Genomic DNA, 20,120 nt, shown 5'->3' on the forward strand with positions numbered 1-20,120 from the left:
CATTATTTATAGCATGATGTGTGTTCCATGCATGGTCTGTCCATAATAGTGTGTGGGATTGTAATGGTAAATTTCATTTGGTATACATATGACTTCAATTTATATGTGCGTTTCAGATTTTTAAACAGCATGAAAATGTTGTGATTGCCATAGAAGCAGCAAAACATACTGATTCCTTATGTTGTAGGTGCTTTAAAAACTCCAGATATTTCATTTTAAGCTCCTAAAGAGCAAGGGATTACAATCATGCAAATGGCTTTTGATAATTGTACTCATTCACAATCTTTAAGCCTGTGACTTGGATTGTTTTACAGGACCCCAGAAATAGTTTACAAGAAGTTAGTCATGATGATTACGGCAGTTAATTTTTCATTAAATTAAATGAGAAGCACTGGCTTCCTGCGGAGCACTTTTCAGAATTGATTTGTTTCTTAGTTAGCACAGTAAGCTTTACTCAGCACATACTGTGTCCTAAATAGAGGTTGAGTGAAACCAAAAACACAGGTTTAATCTGTGATACCCACATTTTTGGAGTTTTATTGTATTTCTGCAGTGATTCTTTTGTTCCAGATGGCCCCTCTATGTGTGTTTCTTTTCCTGACTCCAGGTTATAGATGTGAATTCTTGCCCTGTGAGGCCAGTAATCCCTGCGAGAACGGTGCAGTGTGTGTGGAAGAGTTGGATCAGGACCGCTTTCCTTTGGGCTTCCGCTGTCACTGTCGTCGGGGCTTCTCTGGCCCCCGCTGTGAAATCAATGTGGATGAGTGCAGCTCCAGTCCCTGTTTTCACGGTTTCTGCTATGATGGTAAGAAAACAGCTTATGTTGGCAACATTCTTAATAACAGGCCCTCAAGATGGGAGGAAAGCTCCAAACATGCATTCAAGCACTCACTTGTGCACACAAACACACACATCTTATTTGTTGTGCTTTGCACAAGCCATCTTCTGGCTTTGAAATCTGTTTCAGGATTTTGTAAAGAGGCACAGCAATAAGTAAGCCCCTGATATTTGTGAGCACATTCATCTTTATGGGTGACCATCTTGTACATTGGCTTCTAGGAGTTTTACTCAGTATGTAAAGTTGGTGGAGGAGAACATTTAAATCAAGATTGCAGTGTTATTAAAAAAATGTCATTAACTTGAAATAATGTGTGTAAAGAAAGTGGGGTAATGACATTAAAATGGGTCTCAAGATCTATTAAATCATTGTTGTTAGGACAGTTTGATTATCAAGGCCCCTTCCTCTGTGATTGTAGAATACCACATCTGATTCACAGCCAGTGCTGAACACAAACAATGGACTGAGTTGCACTGAGTAATCTTCCAGTGAGAGGTCGTCCGGCCTCTATTGGGGATCTGCCAGTTGGAAGCTAAAGTCTGGGTTTCGTTTTTCTATCAGAGAATGAACCGTATCTTAGTGCAACAGGTAACAGTAACGCCCTGATGCATCTCAATAATCCAGGTCACAAAAAATAAAAATAAAATAAATAAAATTGAGTAGGTCCTGTGGACGGGTCCTTGTTGAAATGTTTCATCTCTTCTCAGAGAGACTTCTTCAGTCTGACAGAAACACTCTTCACTGTGTTCAGTGTTACCGAGGGAAAACACCCAGCATACTATTTTCAGTATCAGTTATGTCTTTAAGAAAATAATTCAAGGAACTACAAAACATGGAAGAAGATTCAAGAAAGGATGTGGTTTTCTTGGAAATCTGTCTTCATTCATTCAGGCTGTTGCTTATATAAGGAAGGAGATGTGAGCAGTTAACAAGAAGGGCTGTATAGTAGCAAAATGACTTTGTTTTACTATTTTGAATAATTCAATTTTGTCTGTCATGCTGGATTTGTCAAGCCTTGCAGCCTTTTGTAAAACTCAGAGTACAGCGTGAGTTTACCTACTGTCCGGGAAGCACATCCAGAGATGTCTTTAGTCATCTGCTCAATGAATGAGGTCAGCTGACTACCTTAATATACCTAATGACCCACAGTTATTCCATCTGGGTATGTGGGAGTCTTTCCTGATGGGTCAATCATGTTCCGAGTTGACCATGGCAGGATGCATAGGGCCCAAATGGTGAAGGAGGTATCCAAGGAGCAAGGAGACATCATTTTTACATGTGGACTGGCTAGATTAACAATGTTTGGGATGTGCTGGAGACGGACATGCGCAGCAATCCGATTCTCCTATCATCTTTGGGGGGAAAAAATGCTTTCACTAACAAAAATAATGCTCTGATAATTCAAAATGTTATTCAATAATGTTACAGGAAATGGATGTCCTAATTAAAGCTAGAGGCTGTCCAACAAAATGTAGCGTGTGTAACTTTTTTTGGACAGCTAAACAACACTGACCACAGCAGCCCTGCTATTCATTCATACAGGATACTGAGTATAGTGTAAAATCTCCTTGTGTAATTATTTGTCCTTAGATGCTTCTTAAGGCACCTGAACATAGTTACCATGAATTACTAAATGATTTAACTATCTAACACAGTTGATGGTAAATCAGACCTGCTTTCTCTCGGTTAAGATGGGTTCCAGCTGTTGGTCAGAGCTTCTATTAATTGGGTTTCATTTGTATAAATAACTCTGTCCTGCAACCTGAAATATTTAACTATGTTTTGGCAAGTAGATGTTTAATGATGCGCAGATAACTTTGTAACATTCTTTTTATTTTGAAAATGTTTTTATTTGAAATTGACTTTTGACTAAAATTGGTGTCAGCTGACCAGAACCTTAAAAGAAATCTAACAAAATCTCACATCGGTGCATCTTTTATCAACTATTTAGTTTTATTTTGTTCCCAACACAAATAAAATGATTAGACTTTGTCTTTCGAAGAAGGATATCCCCCTGCTAGATTATTAAACTTTTGATTCTACAGGTGGCATACTATGATCAGAAGACTGAATTTCACCGAAACTTCTCTGACTATTGTAGTTTCCTGAAACTGTCACATTCTCTTCTTTTTTGGAACAGAAACATGTTTTTAGCAAGTTCACAAGGTATTTTTTTTTATTATATATTACTTCTTAGATTTGGATGATTTAAAACACTCCCCTATCCTGCCCATGGTAGTGAACTGTGTAAAGCTGTAGAATACTGAAAATAATTAAACTGGGAATTAAAGCCTGACAACAGAAGGTAAGTTTAAATTAATAAAGTATGTCAGATTAACAGTTCAGTGCTTTTGGTCTACAATTTTTATATGTTTTAGAATATGGTGACTTTTATGTATTTAACAGAAACAACATTGTTATTAATAGCACTGCAGAAGTTGCTACACACTTCCACTATGTTATGTTTTTAATCAATTAAAGGAATATGCTTCTTTTTGACTATTAACTAAAAATTGCAGCTTTTCTTGAATGAGTGGTTACATCTGAGTTTAATTATTTCTTTCTTTCTTTCTCTTTCTTTCTTTTTTCCTTCCTTCCTTCTTTCCTTCCTTCCATGCCATTGATTGGACCCACTTATTAAGGCATTACTTTACTAGGGCTACATCCACAGCTAATATGAATTATTTGGAAAGAAATCTGACGTCAGGCATGAGAGTCCAGCACATTGCTTGATGGAGCGCACCTGATAGGTTCCCTAATATGACTTAAAGCAAAAATTAGTGCAAATGTTTTCATATAATTTAAATAATGGATGATAAATGACATCATTTGTATGGTTAGTTTGATTTTACCCTTTATGTGTCATCTCAAGCATATGTAATTTAAAAACTAATTGGTCAGAAAAATCAAAGTGATGTAAACTATAAATCATGAATTATGGTAGCAAAAGATAAGAATTATTTCCCACTGACCAACAATCGGCCTCTAATTTCATTAATTTATTTTGTATGGATTAGAAAGATTGAAAATAACACATCATTGTCTGTGTTATTACAAAGCCACACAATTCCTGGGTAGGACGTGATTAGTGGAAAAGGGCATATTGCAGTGTAGCGTTTTTACCATCTCCGTGTCACCTTACTCATGCTGTGAAAAAAAAACAAAAAACATTAACGGCAGGGAATAACAATCTAAGGATTACTATCTGCTCCTCTCAGTGCTATGGCAGACCTTAGCCAGCTTTGTTGACCAATCCCAAACACAACCAGGTCACTTTAGGTTAGAGAGCAAGAGCCTCTACGTCCCGCTGGCCGCTGCTCAGAAACAGCTAGCCACCAGGGACAGCACGGCGTAGCCACAGGGGCTGAGATGAGTAATGCTGCTGCCACCCAGGACTTAAAGCATTTAATGAGAGTAATAGCATCTACACGCAAAAAGACAGAGTGACAGCATAGATTACATGGTAAATCTTTGGGATAATGAAGAATCCTGGGACACTTATTGGGGAAGTAATAAATTCACTCCTGTGAGAACTGCAATTACCTCTGTCACTGGCTGCCTTTAACGGTGTTGTGCAGGAGAAACGGGGGGGAAGCATTTTTTTTAACGCCATTAATAATTAAGGACAGGGAGGAATGCATTATTAGATGTGGGAGATTCTAAATTTTAATGGACAAAACTGGCACATTTATAGCATTTGGATAAAGAAAACCTCCAAGATTTGTTCTGTCCTCTTCTGTTGATATACTTTTTTTCTCTCACTTTATGTCTAGGGTGCATGTTGAGTGTGCCGCTATAAATGACAAGCTTTTATTGGGAAGGAGATGTAGAATCCCACATAGGAGGCAAGGAAAGTGGTGACAGAAAGAAAGAGCGTATGGCCTCTGCAGAAATCTTGATCTGGAGGTGGTCAAAGTGGCAAAACCCATCAGGCTCAAGGAAAATGTCCAACAAAAGCTTTACTGTTGCTGCAGAAGGTGTTTATTTAAAGGTCAAATTCATAGAATTACATAGTTACCAATGGCCCTTTTGCTTTATGCTCATACTCAGCACTTTTGTAGAGATCTAGTGCCCGCAGAGCAAAGAATTATTTTTATAATCTAAGGTCCTATAACTGCCCTATTATTTTTGTTCTAGTTGTAGATGGGTTTTACTGCCTTTGCAGTCCCGGTTATGCGGGGTTGAGATGTGAGCAAGACATCGACGACTGCGTCAACAGTTTGTGCAGCCCTAAGTCCGTCTGTAAGGATCTCCATCAGGTGAGTGGGCACAAATATACTGGCTCATTAAAAGCTTTAAACTGTGGTATGTCCTGAAGCAATATATTACTAGCAGAAGTAGGCACTAGTGCTACAGTTACCATAGTAATCTTTTATGATTCTTTTGTAGGGTAAAATATTCATTGTGGTTATCCTTATAAAACCGTAAGGGAAAGGAATGACCAAACTGTAGCTTGGCCCACACAGGTTGATTTCCATACATTAGAACATCCTTAAGAAGTTAAATTATATCAATAATTAAATTTGAAACATTATGTATTATTTTAATTCATTACACACAGTGATTTTTGAAAATTTGAAAGAGGATTTCTAATGGAGAAATGTTACATCGTATTGACGTCATATGATATTTGTGCAGCAACTTGGACTATCCTCAAACCAGGTGTTGTGTTATAACCAAGCATGTTAATAGAAAGCTGAGTGGAATGAAAAGGTGTGGTTAAAAAAAGCTGCTAAAGCAGCAGCAATGACTTTCACCTTGAGAGTATTTTAAAGCAAAGCTCTTTCGGGAGTTTGGAGATGATTTACAAGATGTGGAGTCTGTGTTCCATGAGTCCACCTTAAAGCTTACAGTAAAACTACTCAAAACTGTTTAGTTTTTATAATTTAAATAAAATATTGTTACACGGACATCGCCATGTTGTTTAAGCTGCAATGCATTCTGAGTAAATGACGTATACTCTGTCCTAGTGCTAGTTTCATCCAGCTAAGACAACAATGAGCAATGTTAAACTTTTTCAGTTTCAACCGGAGCGTGTTGAAATTGATTACAATATAATAATAATAATAATAATAATAATAATAATAATAATAATAATAATAATAATAATAATAATAATAATAATAATAATAATAATAATAATAATAATAAACCGATGATTGACACGTACTGTCGTAGAACTGTGTGATCCAGCAAGTACTGCTCTGTGTCCGGTGTCAGGTCGAATAACACTTGCTTAGGATCTGATTGGTCCGGTCTTCGCTCTGTTAACACCTATTTAGGGTCTGGTTTTTGGCCCGGTGTCGGGTCCATGATTTCTCATTTGGTAATAATGAATTTTTACATCTGACAAACAGCTATTTTTAGGTTAATTGGAAAATTACAACATATTTAGGCCAACATGTCCAACTAATCAATGATCCCTTTAATAAACAGACATGGACTTTAACTTGTGTTAAGATACATCTTAACCAGAGATAACATGAAAAGTCTCTAACTTAAGGAAGAGGTTTTTATTATCGCAGGGATTTTCCTGGTAAAATGAAGGTCTGAATATAAAAATTAATAAATAAATTACCTTTTGATGATATTCCAGTGTATTGAGATGCAACCATCTAATTTTAAAGCAGTTTACGTATAAATGATTGGTGTGGACGGTAAAATAGAAACATTAATGTGCAGTTTTAAACTTTTATCACAGTGCTGATTGGAATTAAACTCATTTCAAATGGAGTACTAAAGACTTGCTCTTTGGCCACATTTGACCCATAATAGATATTTCAATTAATTTGAAAAACTTGGTTAAAATCATTTGAATATACGTGTAGTATGAAGAAGCCCCTCTTCAAAAATCTCTAACACATTGTTCTAGTTTCAAAGTTTAAATGAAAAAAGACCTTTTTGAAGAGCAAGTTGAGACTTTGTTTTCAAGACACAGTTGGCTCTCTGTAGTTATTTATTTGTATTTAGCACCAGTGCCATCGATTTGTTGCAGCTGCTAAAATGCCTTGGGAGCCTGCATGCTGATCACTGGTGTGCATGAATACCAGGGGTCTCTATCCAACAGCTGCTTATTTGCAAACAGATTGCAGTGCTGACACAGATATGTCAGAAACAAAGACTTCTACTTTGTTTTTCTTTATGCCCCAGAAGTCATCTGGAATAAAGCCTCAACAAAATAATAGTATGTTTTGAATGTGCAATCCAATCTCAATTATTAGCCAATTTCACAGAAACAAGCATAGTTTGTGTGTACAACCACACAGTAAAAGTAAACCATCTTCATTATATATATATATATATATATATATATATATATATATATATATATATAATATTTCCACGTAATGTTTTTCCCTCATGATACCATTAAGTATATTTTGTGACGTGCACCAGTCTGTCCTGCAACAAAGCACCCCACAACACTGTCCTGCCATCGCTGTACTCCACAGTTTAGATTGTATTCTCAAGCTTACACGCTTCACCCTTTTTGTCTCTAAGAGTAACGATGGACAACCTGGCCAACCATCGCAATTTTTGTTTCATCAGGTTACAGGAAATGTATTAAAATATTATGGTCTTTCTCTTTGAGTGCCTTTGCAAAGCATATTATGGCTTCTTTGTTTTGCTTTTGCAGTAATAGATTATTTCTCTCTCAGGGGCCTTCAGGCCAGTTTTGGTACAGGACTTTCAGTGTGGGAAAATGATACTGCCTTACCAGCTTCAGCTAGCATCATCACAATGTCTTTTGCTTTTGTTCTGGGGTTAATGTGCACATTTTACACCAAAATGTGTTTCATCTGTTGTAGAACTCATCTCCTCCCTGAAGGGTATGATGTCTGGCCATTCCCATACTTTTTCTACTTGCATAATTACAATTGTTTGAACTGATGAATGTGGCACCTTCAAGCACTGGATATTTTACCCAGGTTTAAAGCAACATTGTGGAGGTCCACAATTATTTTAGTGATACCTTGGCTGATTTTGTTGCTTGACAATGTAACACTGGTGTTACATTAAAATACATGCACAGGAGTTCCTGCACTTAACTCCAAAGTTATAATTAACCTACTAACCTACTAAAACGCATTGACAGGTTTTAGAATTAGAACACTCGGTTGTGAGGAAAAGCTATTACAGGAATGGAATGCTAAGTTAAAGACAAAGCATATTTATTATGTTATTTTACGGGATATTTTACAAAAAAAGTTAAATATTCCAATAATTGCAGCAGCAAAGTCTTACTGTTGTTCATTTTGTAATATTGACTAAAATTGCTTAACTGAATAGAAGTGGACACGATGTGCAGAACTGAATGTCATCTCAATCCCTAGTTTTTATTTACTCCTAATGTTGGGAATAGTTGTCATAACCTCATTATTCAAATAGGGACCATTTTCAGGAACACCCTTCTACTGTCTTGTTTACAGTGCAGCTATTTGTCTTTGTGAACATCGCTTCCTGTGGAGTTTTAGCTTATTTTGGAGAATTGCAGTCCCTGAAGGTGACTTAGCAGCAAAAATGAGATTATCTTCTGTTGCCGGGGGTAAGGAATCGGAGTCTCCTGGAGGTATCTAATTTATCACAAGATGATGGCATTTTTTTTTTACCTCTGCCATTTGAGCTTATATTGTACAAATCATAACATACAGTTTAAATGCTTCCCTCTAGTGCATGAAATAAAAATTAGCATGCATTCAGCCAAAAGTTGCTTGAGACCTTTCAACAGAATATTGGCAAATGAGGATCCCCAAACAACTCTTGGCCATATGCTGTCCGCAATAATGTATGCAAAGAGGCATTTCAATTAACCTTGCACATCAGAAAGCAATGGACACAAACCATTTATCTTCCATGCTGTGATTTATTATCATAACGCATAATGCAAATAGGATTAAGTGAGAAGTGGTCCACATACTGTACTGATTCAGATCTACATGATTTAAGTAGAAGAAATGCAGAGAACATTTACGACACGAAAACCTCCAGAAATCATAAGAAATACATTTATTTCAGGATAATTTTTTTTGCTGTTAAATGTTTCCCAATCAAAAAGCACAGTTGTAATACTACATGTGTATACAAGCTCATACGATGTATATTGAATGGCACTGAACAAACAGGCTTTCACATTGTCCGTAGGGCGGAGAGTAGGAGGAATACATCAGCATAGTGGTAATAGGAAAATATAACACAACCATGACTGTTTCGGCTTAAACATATTTCCACAGGAAAGATTATTTTTCCATGAAGTGGGCGTTTTATTCTGCAGTGAGTTTTTTTTTTTTTTTTTTTACTCAGAATGTTTTTAAATGTTTAATGGGCTTCGTAATTTTTTGGTTTAATTGTAACATGCATAAAGAGGTTATATGAAATTAGTGGGATGTAATATCTGTTATGAAATAATTTAGTTACCAGCTTCTCAATGCATAAGCCTGCCATTCAAAGGTGGGACATTGTCATAGATTCCTTGCTTAAAACACATTTAATACTAAGTGGAGATGTGTCAAGATGTTCCTCTGATCTAATAGCGTTTTCCAATTTTGTGTTGCAGACCTATGAGTGTGTGTGTCATTCAGGCTGGGAGGGGAAGTACTGCCAACAAGAAATTGATGAATGTTTGTCACTGCCTTGCAAAAACAACGCCACCTGCACAGACCTTCTCGACGGCTACAAGTAGGTTGTTGTATTTGACTCGAGGGCACAGTCCTAACGGGTCGCATCAGATATTTAATAAATGCATAAAAAGAAGCTGTTTAGAGAAAGCAATACATCCCTCCACCGACAGCGGAGATAATGAATTGCAGATGGCAGGTAAAACAAATGAGACAATCAATGGCTCACAGCATGAAAGGGTTTCAGGGGATCTGGGACTCATTGGAGAAGAAAGCCACTGTTGCAGCTTCAGCTTATGCCCCACTCACTCTGGGGACACCTAAAAGTGCTTCAGGTGGAAAAGTTGGGGGTTGGACAGAAATGCAGTGTGGAATGGTTGCCAGTTGTCTTGCACTCGCTGTCACTAGTGAAATATCCACCTGGCTTTAGAGCAGACACTTTAGATTCACTCACACACATGCACACTCTGGTATTCTGTTTCTCTATCCCCGGTCCCTCTATCTGTGTTAGCCATGCAAGCATTTCCTTTTAATCCCCACTCAGCACTCTAACCTTTGGTGTCCTACATTCAACCATCCAGAATTAAAAGCTCCTCTGACCAGCACTGCAATTAACCTGTAAATTTCACACACTGTCTTACACAAAGAAACAGGACAGAAGTGCCAGCGGGTGGTGTATGACATTATACTTGTATGATAGAGGATGTGGCACATAGTGAGTGTAAAATACCTCATATTAATGCTGCTTTATCTACAATAGCATGCACAGTATTCACACCCATTTTAACTGTTTCACGTTATCATTGGTACTGTGAACTTAAATGACCTTTATTGGAATTGACTGTGATATACTGAACACAAAGTAGTGCTTAAATGTGAAGTAGAATGAAAAAGATGCATAGATTTCAATTCCTTTTTTTTCTTTTGGTTTTTTTCCCTTTTTTTCTTTTTTTTTTTTTTTTTTCAAATGTGTAATGTGTGTTTATGTTCAGCACCCCCTGAATCAGGGTTGTACCAAACCAACCATTTACAGCTGCTACTCTGTTAGGGTATGTCTCTACAAGCTTTTAACATCTGCACTGAGTGAACCCAATTCAGCCCGCCCAATTTTAAATGCTCTTGAGAACAATGAACAGGTGAGAACAGGTGTGTGTGTGTGTGTGGGGGGGCAGCCGGTTTGCACGGTGCAGCCTTTGTCGTAGGGGTGTGTCATGTGGGGCTGGAATGACCAGCTGGTCTGGGCAACTCCAGGTTCATGGGGTATGCCCTGGTTTACCGGCTTGTCTGATTGTATTGGCCCCATCTGTGGACAGGTGGATTCCGGGATCGTCAGGCTGGGATCGTGGTGGGGGTTGGGTATGGACCGGGTTTGCCCAGTTTGGGGCAGTGCTCGGCTCTGGTCTCAGCTTGTGGTTCGGGCGGTCTCCCCCATCCTGGTGATGGGGTTCACTTCTCTTCTGGGGTATCGGTACCTGGACCTGGGAGTATAGGATGTGTGTAGTGATAGGATATGTGTACAGCGTCTATTCTTGTGTGTGGTTATTAGCTTTTGCATGTGTGTGTTTGCACATTAATATGCTTTGATATAAACCGGCTAATTGGATCTTAGTCTATGTGTTAAGAGGTTGTTGTCCTGCTGGAAGTTGAACATCTGTCCCACTCTTGAGTCTTTTGCAGCCTCCAACGAGTTTTCTAGGACTCCCCTTTGTATAGGTCCATCCATCTTCCACTTACCTCTAATCAGTCTTCACCTATCCCTCAGCATATTTCTGCCACCACCATGTGTCACCACAGGGACGATGAATACAAGATGACGTGCAGTGGTCATTTTTCTCCACATGTAGCATTTTGCACATTGGCCAAAACATGTAAACTGGGCACAGAACTTAGAGAGGGATTTTGTTTACTCATTAGGTGGCATCAGAGGACAATCGGCTTGTTTTGATATGTCAGAGTAAAGATGGCTGAATGCAAATGCATGCCACACTTTTCAGATTTTCAAGGGGAAATAAATGACAGCCCTGTAACCTGTACCAACATTTTCCTTTCCCTGCCCAATCATGTGCTACATTGTGGTGGTCTTTCACATGGAGCCAAATGAAATACAGTAAAGTTTGTGGGATTAATGTGATTTATTGTTTTGCAAAATTCTGTATTTTTACAAAGATTGTACCAGGGAGTAAAACACATTGAACAATTTGAAGAAAAAAACACCACCTCACTTAAAGGTATAGTGGACAATCTTTATCGTCTTTGCGTTCCGGGGATAACTTTATATAATGGTTGTCCCACATGCCAGTCATTGTGACACGCTCACGTAATGCCAATATGCTAGCACGTTCCTGGTTATTTTCTACTTGCTGGCTGTGCATGCGCACTTCTACTGTTCATGTATCCAGGTAGCTTCGGTGTTAGTCGTTCATTGTAGCTCTGCTGCTCTCACAGTAAACTTTGAAAATGGCTAAGGGGCTCAAAAAGAAGAACAAACTGTCTTTCAAGTTTATGAGGAGAAGAGGAACCCTCAGAAGAAAGAAATAAGAACAGAGTGGGTTTGAGACATTTTTTACATGATCCCCCTGAGAAGCAATAGAGTAGATATGATGGTCTTGCAGATGCGTAGTTATTCTAAAAGGGACTTGGGCTACATTTCCGGAAAGATTGTCCACTCTAACTTTAAGTGTAAATTATTTAGGAATAGTTTTAACTTTTCTTAAATTACATTTACAGCAACATATCTCATGTCTCTTTTCTCCAAGGTGTTTGTGTTCGGTGGGCTGGACTGGGATGGACTGTGCACAAGATGTGAATGAGTGTGATTCTGGACCATGTCTAAATGGAGCTCAGTGCAAGCAGTCTGACATACCTGGGGAGTTCTCCTGCACCTGTTCCCCCTTCTTCACTGGCCTCTTGTGTGACCTGCCTTATGACCCTTGTGACTCCCTCCACAACCCCTGCCTGCACAACTCCACCTGCCTGACACACTCCAATGGAACAGCTTCTTGCAGATGCCCAGCTGGTGAGTGAGCATTTTGCACCAGCATCAGAGTCATAGGCTATTCTTTCTTTCCCCTGTTTTTACCATTACTGCACGGATGTATTTGAAAGGTTGCTGTGAGAATTAATTATACATTGCATAGTTACAAAGAAAGTATACATGTTTTATTTACCTTCCTTCTAAAATACATTAGGCTTTATATAAAAACGACTTTAATAACAGGCATTAAAGTAATACTAGAGAACCCAGGAGTTTGTTCTTTTGCTCCACTCCCACACTCACTGCTGTAAAAACAAACCTCTGAGCTGTGCAAATGAAAATCTACACATATAATTGCTTTCTCAGGTGGAAGTGTCTGGCATACACACAAAAAAGACACATTAAGGTGAAAGAATGTTGCAGAATTGAAGTATGGAATATTATGTTGATTGTAAAAACTGAACTGTTAGTTTACATTTTCTGATGTACATGGATAATTGTGCAACCCAAATGTTATGGTACATACTGCAGTGTAGTGTAGCCAGTCTGATTTGAAGTTACAAGAGTCTCATAATATATCAAATATTAGTTGTGAATGAATCCTTAACCTGTTCCAGGGTAGAGTAATATCACATACACTATTATTACACCGTCACATACAACATGAACCCCTCCCCCACATTAGAAGGTCAGATCAGCAGGGACAGGTTATGTACTCTAGGACAGGTTTAAACACACGGACTGGAGTAGCTTTGCTTCTCAGGCCACCTTTTGGTTCACACATTGGGATTAATATTGGTGCCTCTTCTGTTATTGATTACTTTACCACCATCATCAACGGCTTCTCAACAGAGAAGCACATCACAACATACCCCAATCAGCAGTCCATAACACCGCCTATTACAAGCTGAAGATAGAGGGTCACTTCTCCAACTCTGACCCTAGACGTATGTGGCAAGACATCTAAGCCTTAACTTACTACAAACTTAGCAGCCACAACCCCAACATGCACAGACTTCTTCCTGAGCTTAGCAACATTTATGCTCCCTTTGAGAGTGGCATCAAAGAAACTGACAGCCAGACCACAACTCCTGCAGGCCATCAGCCCGTCGCACTCTCGTGCACTGATGTCCACATAGTACTGGGCTGCATAACATCACTGGAAAGGAGCCCAGGGCATGTGCAGAGTGGCTCACCAGGATCTTCAGCGTCATTTTTATCATGCCCCCCGCCCAAGCAGCTGTGCCAACACGCTTTAAAGCTACATCCATTGTACCAGTGCAGAAACATTCTAACCTGACATGCTTCAGCAACTGCAACGCTGTAGCACCCATACTCATCATTATGAATCGCTTTGGGCGGCTGGTCCTGGCACACCTGAATGAGTCCCTCCCACCAATGTTGAACCCACAGTAGTTTGACTACTGTGGGTAGTTGACATAGCAATAGGAGCATAGATGATGCAGTTTCCACAACATGGCACTCTGTGTTCACACATGGACAACAACACATTTACTGTTTGCTGACTTCAGCTCAGCATTCATCACTGTCATTCCCACGACAGAATTGAAAAGAGAATCGTTAAGCGAGCTCCCAAACGATGCCACGGAATTGGAACACACGGATCCGGTTCTGAACAGGAACCGGTTTTCGAATTCCCATCCCTAGTGGAGAAATGTAACCGGATGGCGACAAAGAGAGGGAAGGTAATCTACATGAATGGAATTGAAATAGCAGATGTTAAGGTCAGGTCCCAAATACTTTGGAATACCACAGGGAAATGGCAGCAACAGCCAAATACCTTCAGTGAATAAAGCTAGTTCTAAGAAGTTAGCTCAGTGGCAATAACAAGGTCTATGTTAATACACCAAAACTACCCGCCATCTATGGCGGATTGCACCACACATCCAGTATCCATAGGCTATAAACTAAGCACACAGAAAGAGGTGGAGAACTAGTAACCATTGGTGTTCCCAATCCATGTACCAATAATACATTTGGAAGATGGCCACAAGGGATGATGCCTTCCGTGAATGACTCAGATAATACATACTGGAGGAGAAGGAACTGAAGGATCGATCACGACAAGAACCCCATTCCCACCCACTCACCCCAAATCCTACTTCTGGGATGACAGCCATGCAGACCAATTTGTTGCAGTGTGCACTATATGGTCTGAGCACTCCACCCCGTCAATCTCTGCAGCAAATGCTGGCAACACTTATACATCTCTTTTCTAAAGGCAACCTGTGGATGTGACTCTCTGTACATTCATTCAACCACTGAGGTCGACCATGGTGAGGCCTGTTCTGAGTAGAACCTGTCCTGTTAAACTGTTATGGTCTTGGCCATCACGCTACAACTCCCTAACCCTAATCCTAGAAGTGCATTCATGTAAGGGCAGCCTGCGCCTGGAGGACACGCTAGCAACATTAAACCAAGTAAGTTGGTGAAGATTCTCAGTCATCCAGGTCATGATCAATCCAAAAAAGGTTAAAAGGTCTTTATATCGGTCCGTCCCTCCGTCTGGACATATTAAACAAATTAGAATATGCTTGTCAGATTTAACAGTACCTGGTAAGAATAACTACCTTTAAGCAGGTATTAAACATAATTATCACAAACAAAAAGCTTGGAAACATCAGTCAGTGACTAATATATGTTTATAACAGTTTTCACTTGGTAAACTGAGTTACTGAAGCAAATAAACTGTTTAACAATGTTAATAATTTATTGAATGGCCCTCTAAATTGTGTTTCTATTTAAAAACAGACCTGAGTATGTTGGTTGCTTCTATGAAAACCTTTCTGCCAATGCCCAACACCTTGTTGTGGTAATGACTCTTGTTCAGTATTGTTTAGTGAATTGGATGATTTACATGTAAAGAAATAAGACACATTAACATTTTAACAATTTATTTATTTTACAAACAGGGGCTCAGTATATCAAGAGAGAACGGTTCACAACCCCAACTACCTGGACCATCTTTATCATCCTGGTCCCCAGCTTTCATGCACATGTTTTTGGTATGGGTGATTATTGAAAATAAAACATAAAGATATAAAAAAAAAAAGACTTTTAACACAACAGGCCTATTGTCTTCCCTCTCCACCATTCCGTCCCAACCTACCAAACACAGAATCCCATCGAAAGCAAAAAAAATAAAAGAGTAAAATTAAAAACATCACAAATTAACATGGAATACAAGATTCTTTACAATAAATAATTCTGTGGCAAAATCATTTTACGCAAAATTATTTCAAGTATCATTAGTATTATTTGTATTTTGGTTTTTGCCTCTTCAAAGTATCAGGTTGTAGAATTTGGCATTCCTGCATACACAACTACTTTTTATATTTAAAAAATGTGGTTACATGTTGACTTTACAAGCTGATTTCCTTCAGTTTTATTTATCTCTCTCTCTCTCTCTTGCGCTCTCTCTCTCGCTCTCTCTCTCTCTCTCTCTCTCTCTCTCTCTCTCTCTCTCCCTCTCTCGTATGATATACTACATGAGCTCTACAGTCATGGAGAGCCATAATAATTTAGAGTTTTTGGATCTTCTGTTAGAAGATTTATCAGACGTATAGATCTGTACCATTTTTTTTAAACTTTCTGACTTCTCATCGTACAGGTTAGGATGCTACGAGGTTGCGCTGTAACTAATGGCTCTCTCTGCACAGAGATGAAAGAGATGTTGCCAGATATAAATAGAGCAGCTGGGTTAGTTTCAGAAAGGTTCCTTGGAGAGGAATAGAAAATTGGGAACTGGCTGCATACATTACAACAAGAGCTTTGCGTGGGCTTGGTCGTTTTCTCTTCACACAAGCGACTGTGACTCACTACTCTTCCTTATTATTCACCATAAATCCAACCTACATAACAGCAGTCACAGAGCTGTTATACAACTTGTAACTTGACTTGGTTTTTTTTAACATTCAATGTAGGTTATAAGTCAAGGAGATTGTGTTGGCCTCACAGTATTCCCACGTCTAATTAGATCTAACATTTTCTGCATATGTCTGCAGATTTAATGCTAAAGGCGAATTGCATGCCACATTCTTTAGTTGGACATCACACACCGAATATGTCCAAGGTTATTTGACTTTAATTGCAGTGTGCTTCATTTGTTGTTTTGTATAGCTTCTAGTAAATGATCACATAAGGATACTGAAGTTTAAAAAAAAAAAAATGGTTCACTTATTACAAGTCTTGGGTGTACAAAAACCGTTGCAATGGTAAGTGATCAACAATAGCTTCCAGGTGTGTGTACTGTGAAGCCATCTGTACCTGCTTTATCTTGTTTAGGGTCTACTTGCTGTCTTTTGGCAAGAAGAGAAATACACCCTTAAAATTACCCCAGTTTGGGACATTCTTTGATTGTTGTTCCAAACCCCAGTGCAAAATGATGAACATGAAGTGAGTCAGACAGTGAAATCAACATAGCCAGTCTTCAGTCGAAACCTAAAGCCTCTGACCATACCTGTTACATCTTGACAAGTCAAACAGAATTAGGTGTTTTGCTAACTCTGTAATATTTACATATCCACCTTTAATAATGTGCATGTCCCTTTTTAAACAAGTAAACATTTAGAACGGTAATAAACATAATTTTAGTTAGTCTTCTTTTAGCTTTTCCATTTCCAGTTTATTTATTAATTTAAACTTAATTATTTTTAAATTTAAACATTTTAAATCAATTTTGCTCCCATTACATCTTACCTGTTTATTTTAACGTGCTTCAGACACATAATGTATCCTGAAAAGGATACTGTTTATAGACTTCTGGCAGATGATTGGCTGAATATTCTCTCTACATTTTCGATGATGAGTTGTCCTCAACCAACCAAATGAGTGGAGCAGAGTCAGAAAGTAGACTGAAACTCTTGGATAAGTCAATCAACAATAGAGATAACATGTTTTATCTAAGTAAAGCCTTTAGTTCTTTTACTTTGGCATCAGCCTGTGTAGAAGCAGTATCACCTCCAAGATGTGGACAGAGCTATTGGGTTTTGGCATAAAGCCTGATCCTGCAAATACAGTTGTCTTAGCTTGTAAACTCAGAACCATACAAACAGTGTGTCATATTGTGGGACTTTTACTGTGGGATGCAAGTGGGAAAAGACATCGCTGTCAACTTTGACAAGTTTGTAAGCTGAGTTTATAACAGTAACTATTTTATGTGAAAAAACTGAAATGTCAAGAAAATGCAACCTCTATCGCTGCAGAGATATAGACTGCCACTTGAAAATAAGGTGAAGTAGTCAAATAAATATAGACAATTTAATCCTTCTGATCGTTTTAAAGGAGGCAAGCATTTTTAAAAGTGGAAAATGAAATCACACGTATGCAAAAAAGCCAACAGTACAAACCATTTAAATCTGTTCTAGGTGGGATTTTACATAGCCTTTAGTTCTGATTCAAATTTTAATCAATAAAACAAGTCAATTAAATTTTATTTATATAGCAACAATTCACAGCACATGTCATCTTAAAACACAAAATAAAACTAGTTTCGCTTTTAAATACATTTAATTTAATGCATCTGTTTTATTTAACCTGTCCAGAAATGTACCTTCCCATTTGCCAAATGACCACTGGGGTAAGGCACCAGCCCACTCCCCAACCCAGCACACATAAACGTGTATAGATAATGCATAGATGGATGTTTTTATTTATTTACCGTGCCTAAAATAATCTATACCCTTATTAATAATCCACAGGAAACGCTTTTCATTATTAGAGCAATCAAACCATTCTTATAATTGCTGGCAGGCTTTTTGTAAGCTTCCACTGGTATTTCAATGATTTAGCTATTGTGATGAGCTCCAAGTAATTTAAGATGGAAAGCCTTCTTGCCTTCACCCCAATATTTAACTCCATCTACGGAGTATCAGATTCAAGTTGAGAGTCTTGTTAGGCCTCTCCAAAACTCTAATATTACCTCCAGTCAAAATAAACCTGTTTGTAAAATAAAAATAAATAATTAGACTTAAACCTACTAATAGTTTTGTGCTTAACTGCATTTACTTATGATTAAGATTGCTACTGAATTAAAGAGAGACCAAGAGGTCAGGCGATAACAACAAGGATATATAAACCTCTTGATCTTTAACCTATGCCTGGCATGATTGGAAATCTAGTCTCGTCTGTGGGTAGTTTTTTAATTATGAATCACCTAAAACTGACACCTAAAAGCTTTGCAAAACTATATACATGAGGTTGGCCACAAACCTCTGATTGGTGCATCTCGATTATGGCCTGATGCTAATTTAATACAATATATATCCATAGATAGAAGGGTGGTTCGATGGACAAAAAAGGTTCAATAAAAAGTTCAATAGAAGAACAGTTTTCCTTTCTTATGCATCCTAGCCTATTATGTAGGTTAATACTACAGTCATTATATCTTACCAACCAATTACTAACGCAAACCCAGGAACGCTCCGACATCAAGCTTCAAAGAGTTCAGAGAGCACATGCTCTTTTTTAAAACTTACAGTTTAGATAAAAAAGTTGGTTGAATGAAGGGTTGAGTTTGAATTCAGTATTTTGGGTGTTCTTTATCTGAAAAAACGGTAATTAAGCAACAGCATAAAATGGCCAGGGGCATTGAAGCGATCAATAGGATTTCTATTTTTTTATGATTTTCTTCCCCTATATCATCCAGCCCTAATCTCTATATTATTATTCCTCTTATTAAAGACAAATAATTTGACAGAGGAGTAAGCAGATCAGTTTGCTTAGCAAACTATGATATAAAGTAGGAAATTGTTTTAGAAGCACCTTGTGGTCCCTTTACATGTGCAAGATAAAAAAATCCTAGTGTCCATGGCTCAGAATATCCCCTGAGGTACTCCTGGCCAGATGGAGAGAAAACCCCTCTTACTAAACAGTTGGGTAATGAGCTACAGTGGAGCTATGCCAGTAAAGGAATTGACACATAGCTAATATAGGTTGAGAGAATCCACTGGCAAAGATGTGTTGAAACAGTCTGTTCTCATCGCATTTGTTTTATCCTTTAATAAAGAGATTGGATAGTGTGAGGTATAGCAGACCTGTCTCAATTCATAAACCAGCTGCCTCAACAGATGTAAGTGAATCGGTGGGTTTATTTTTATGGCACCACACAAGGTCAATTTTACTGCAAAACACGAAAATCAAGAAATAGAATCCTGAAAATTCTATTAAAACACACATAAAATAGCAGTAATGAAAAAATGAGCACTACTTAAAGCAGCGCTGTGTAAGTTTTGACCCAAATATTAGCATAATTTGATATACTTGCCTATGTAACTTGAAAGGGTCAGATCCATTGCTGATGGGGTCATGTGTCATACATACACATATATAAACTGCTCTCTCATCCACCCCTAATACTATTATCTTTTTCAAAAGTCTCAGATTACTCTATACATTGGTCAAGATGTACATTACTGTCTATTAACGGTTCTTTACTGACTCCCTAGATTTACAACTACAGTCAGGGAATATTAAATATTTGGATATTACTGTGTCGTCTAAATTGGCAGATTTAACAAAACTTAAAAACATCCCTCTTTTAAAGAAGATAGAAGATGATATTGCCAGATAGATTTAATTGCTTGTTCTCAATTATCCCCAATAAACCAACATTTGACTGGTTTAAATCTCTGGACTTCTCCTTCTCTAAATTTCTTTGGAAAGATACACCCCC

General features: G+C 38.1%; 1 protein-coding gene across 3 annotated transcripts in view; it reads left to right on the forward strand.

Annotated features, from left to right (window-relative positions):
• Positions 1-20,120, forward strand: part of eys (eyes shut homolog) — a 268,769-nt gene that overhangs the window by 83,694 nt on the left and 164,955 nt on the right. For all 3 annotated transcript variants that reach the window (XM_036126396.1, XM_036126397.1, XM_036126398.1), the window contains 4 exons: positions 608-805; positions 4,976-5,097; positions 9,393-9,514; positions 12,210-12,469. In XM_036126396.1, coding sequence (XP_035982289.1) covers positions 608-805; positions 4,976-5,097; positions 9,393-9,514; positions 12,210-12,469 — 702 coding nt within the window. The remainder of the gene's footprint in view (positions 1-607; positions 806-4,975; positions 5,098-9,392; positions 9,515-12,209; positions 12,470-20,120) is intronic.

The sequence above is a fragment of the Fundulus heteroclitus genome, chromosome 22 (assembly GCF_011125445.2).
Source record: "Fundulus heteroclitus isolate FHET01 chromosome 22, MU-UCD_Fhet_4.1, whole genome shotgun sequence".
Lineage (NCBI taxonomy): Eukaryota > Metazoa > Chordata > Actinopteri > Cyprinodontiformes > Fundulidae > Fundulus > Fundulus heteroclitus.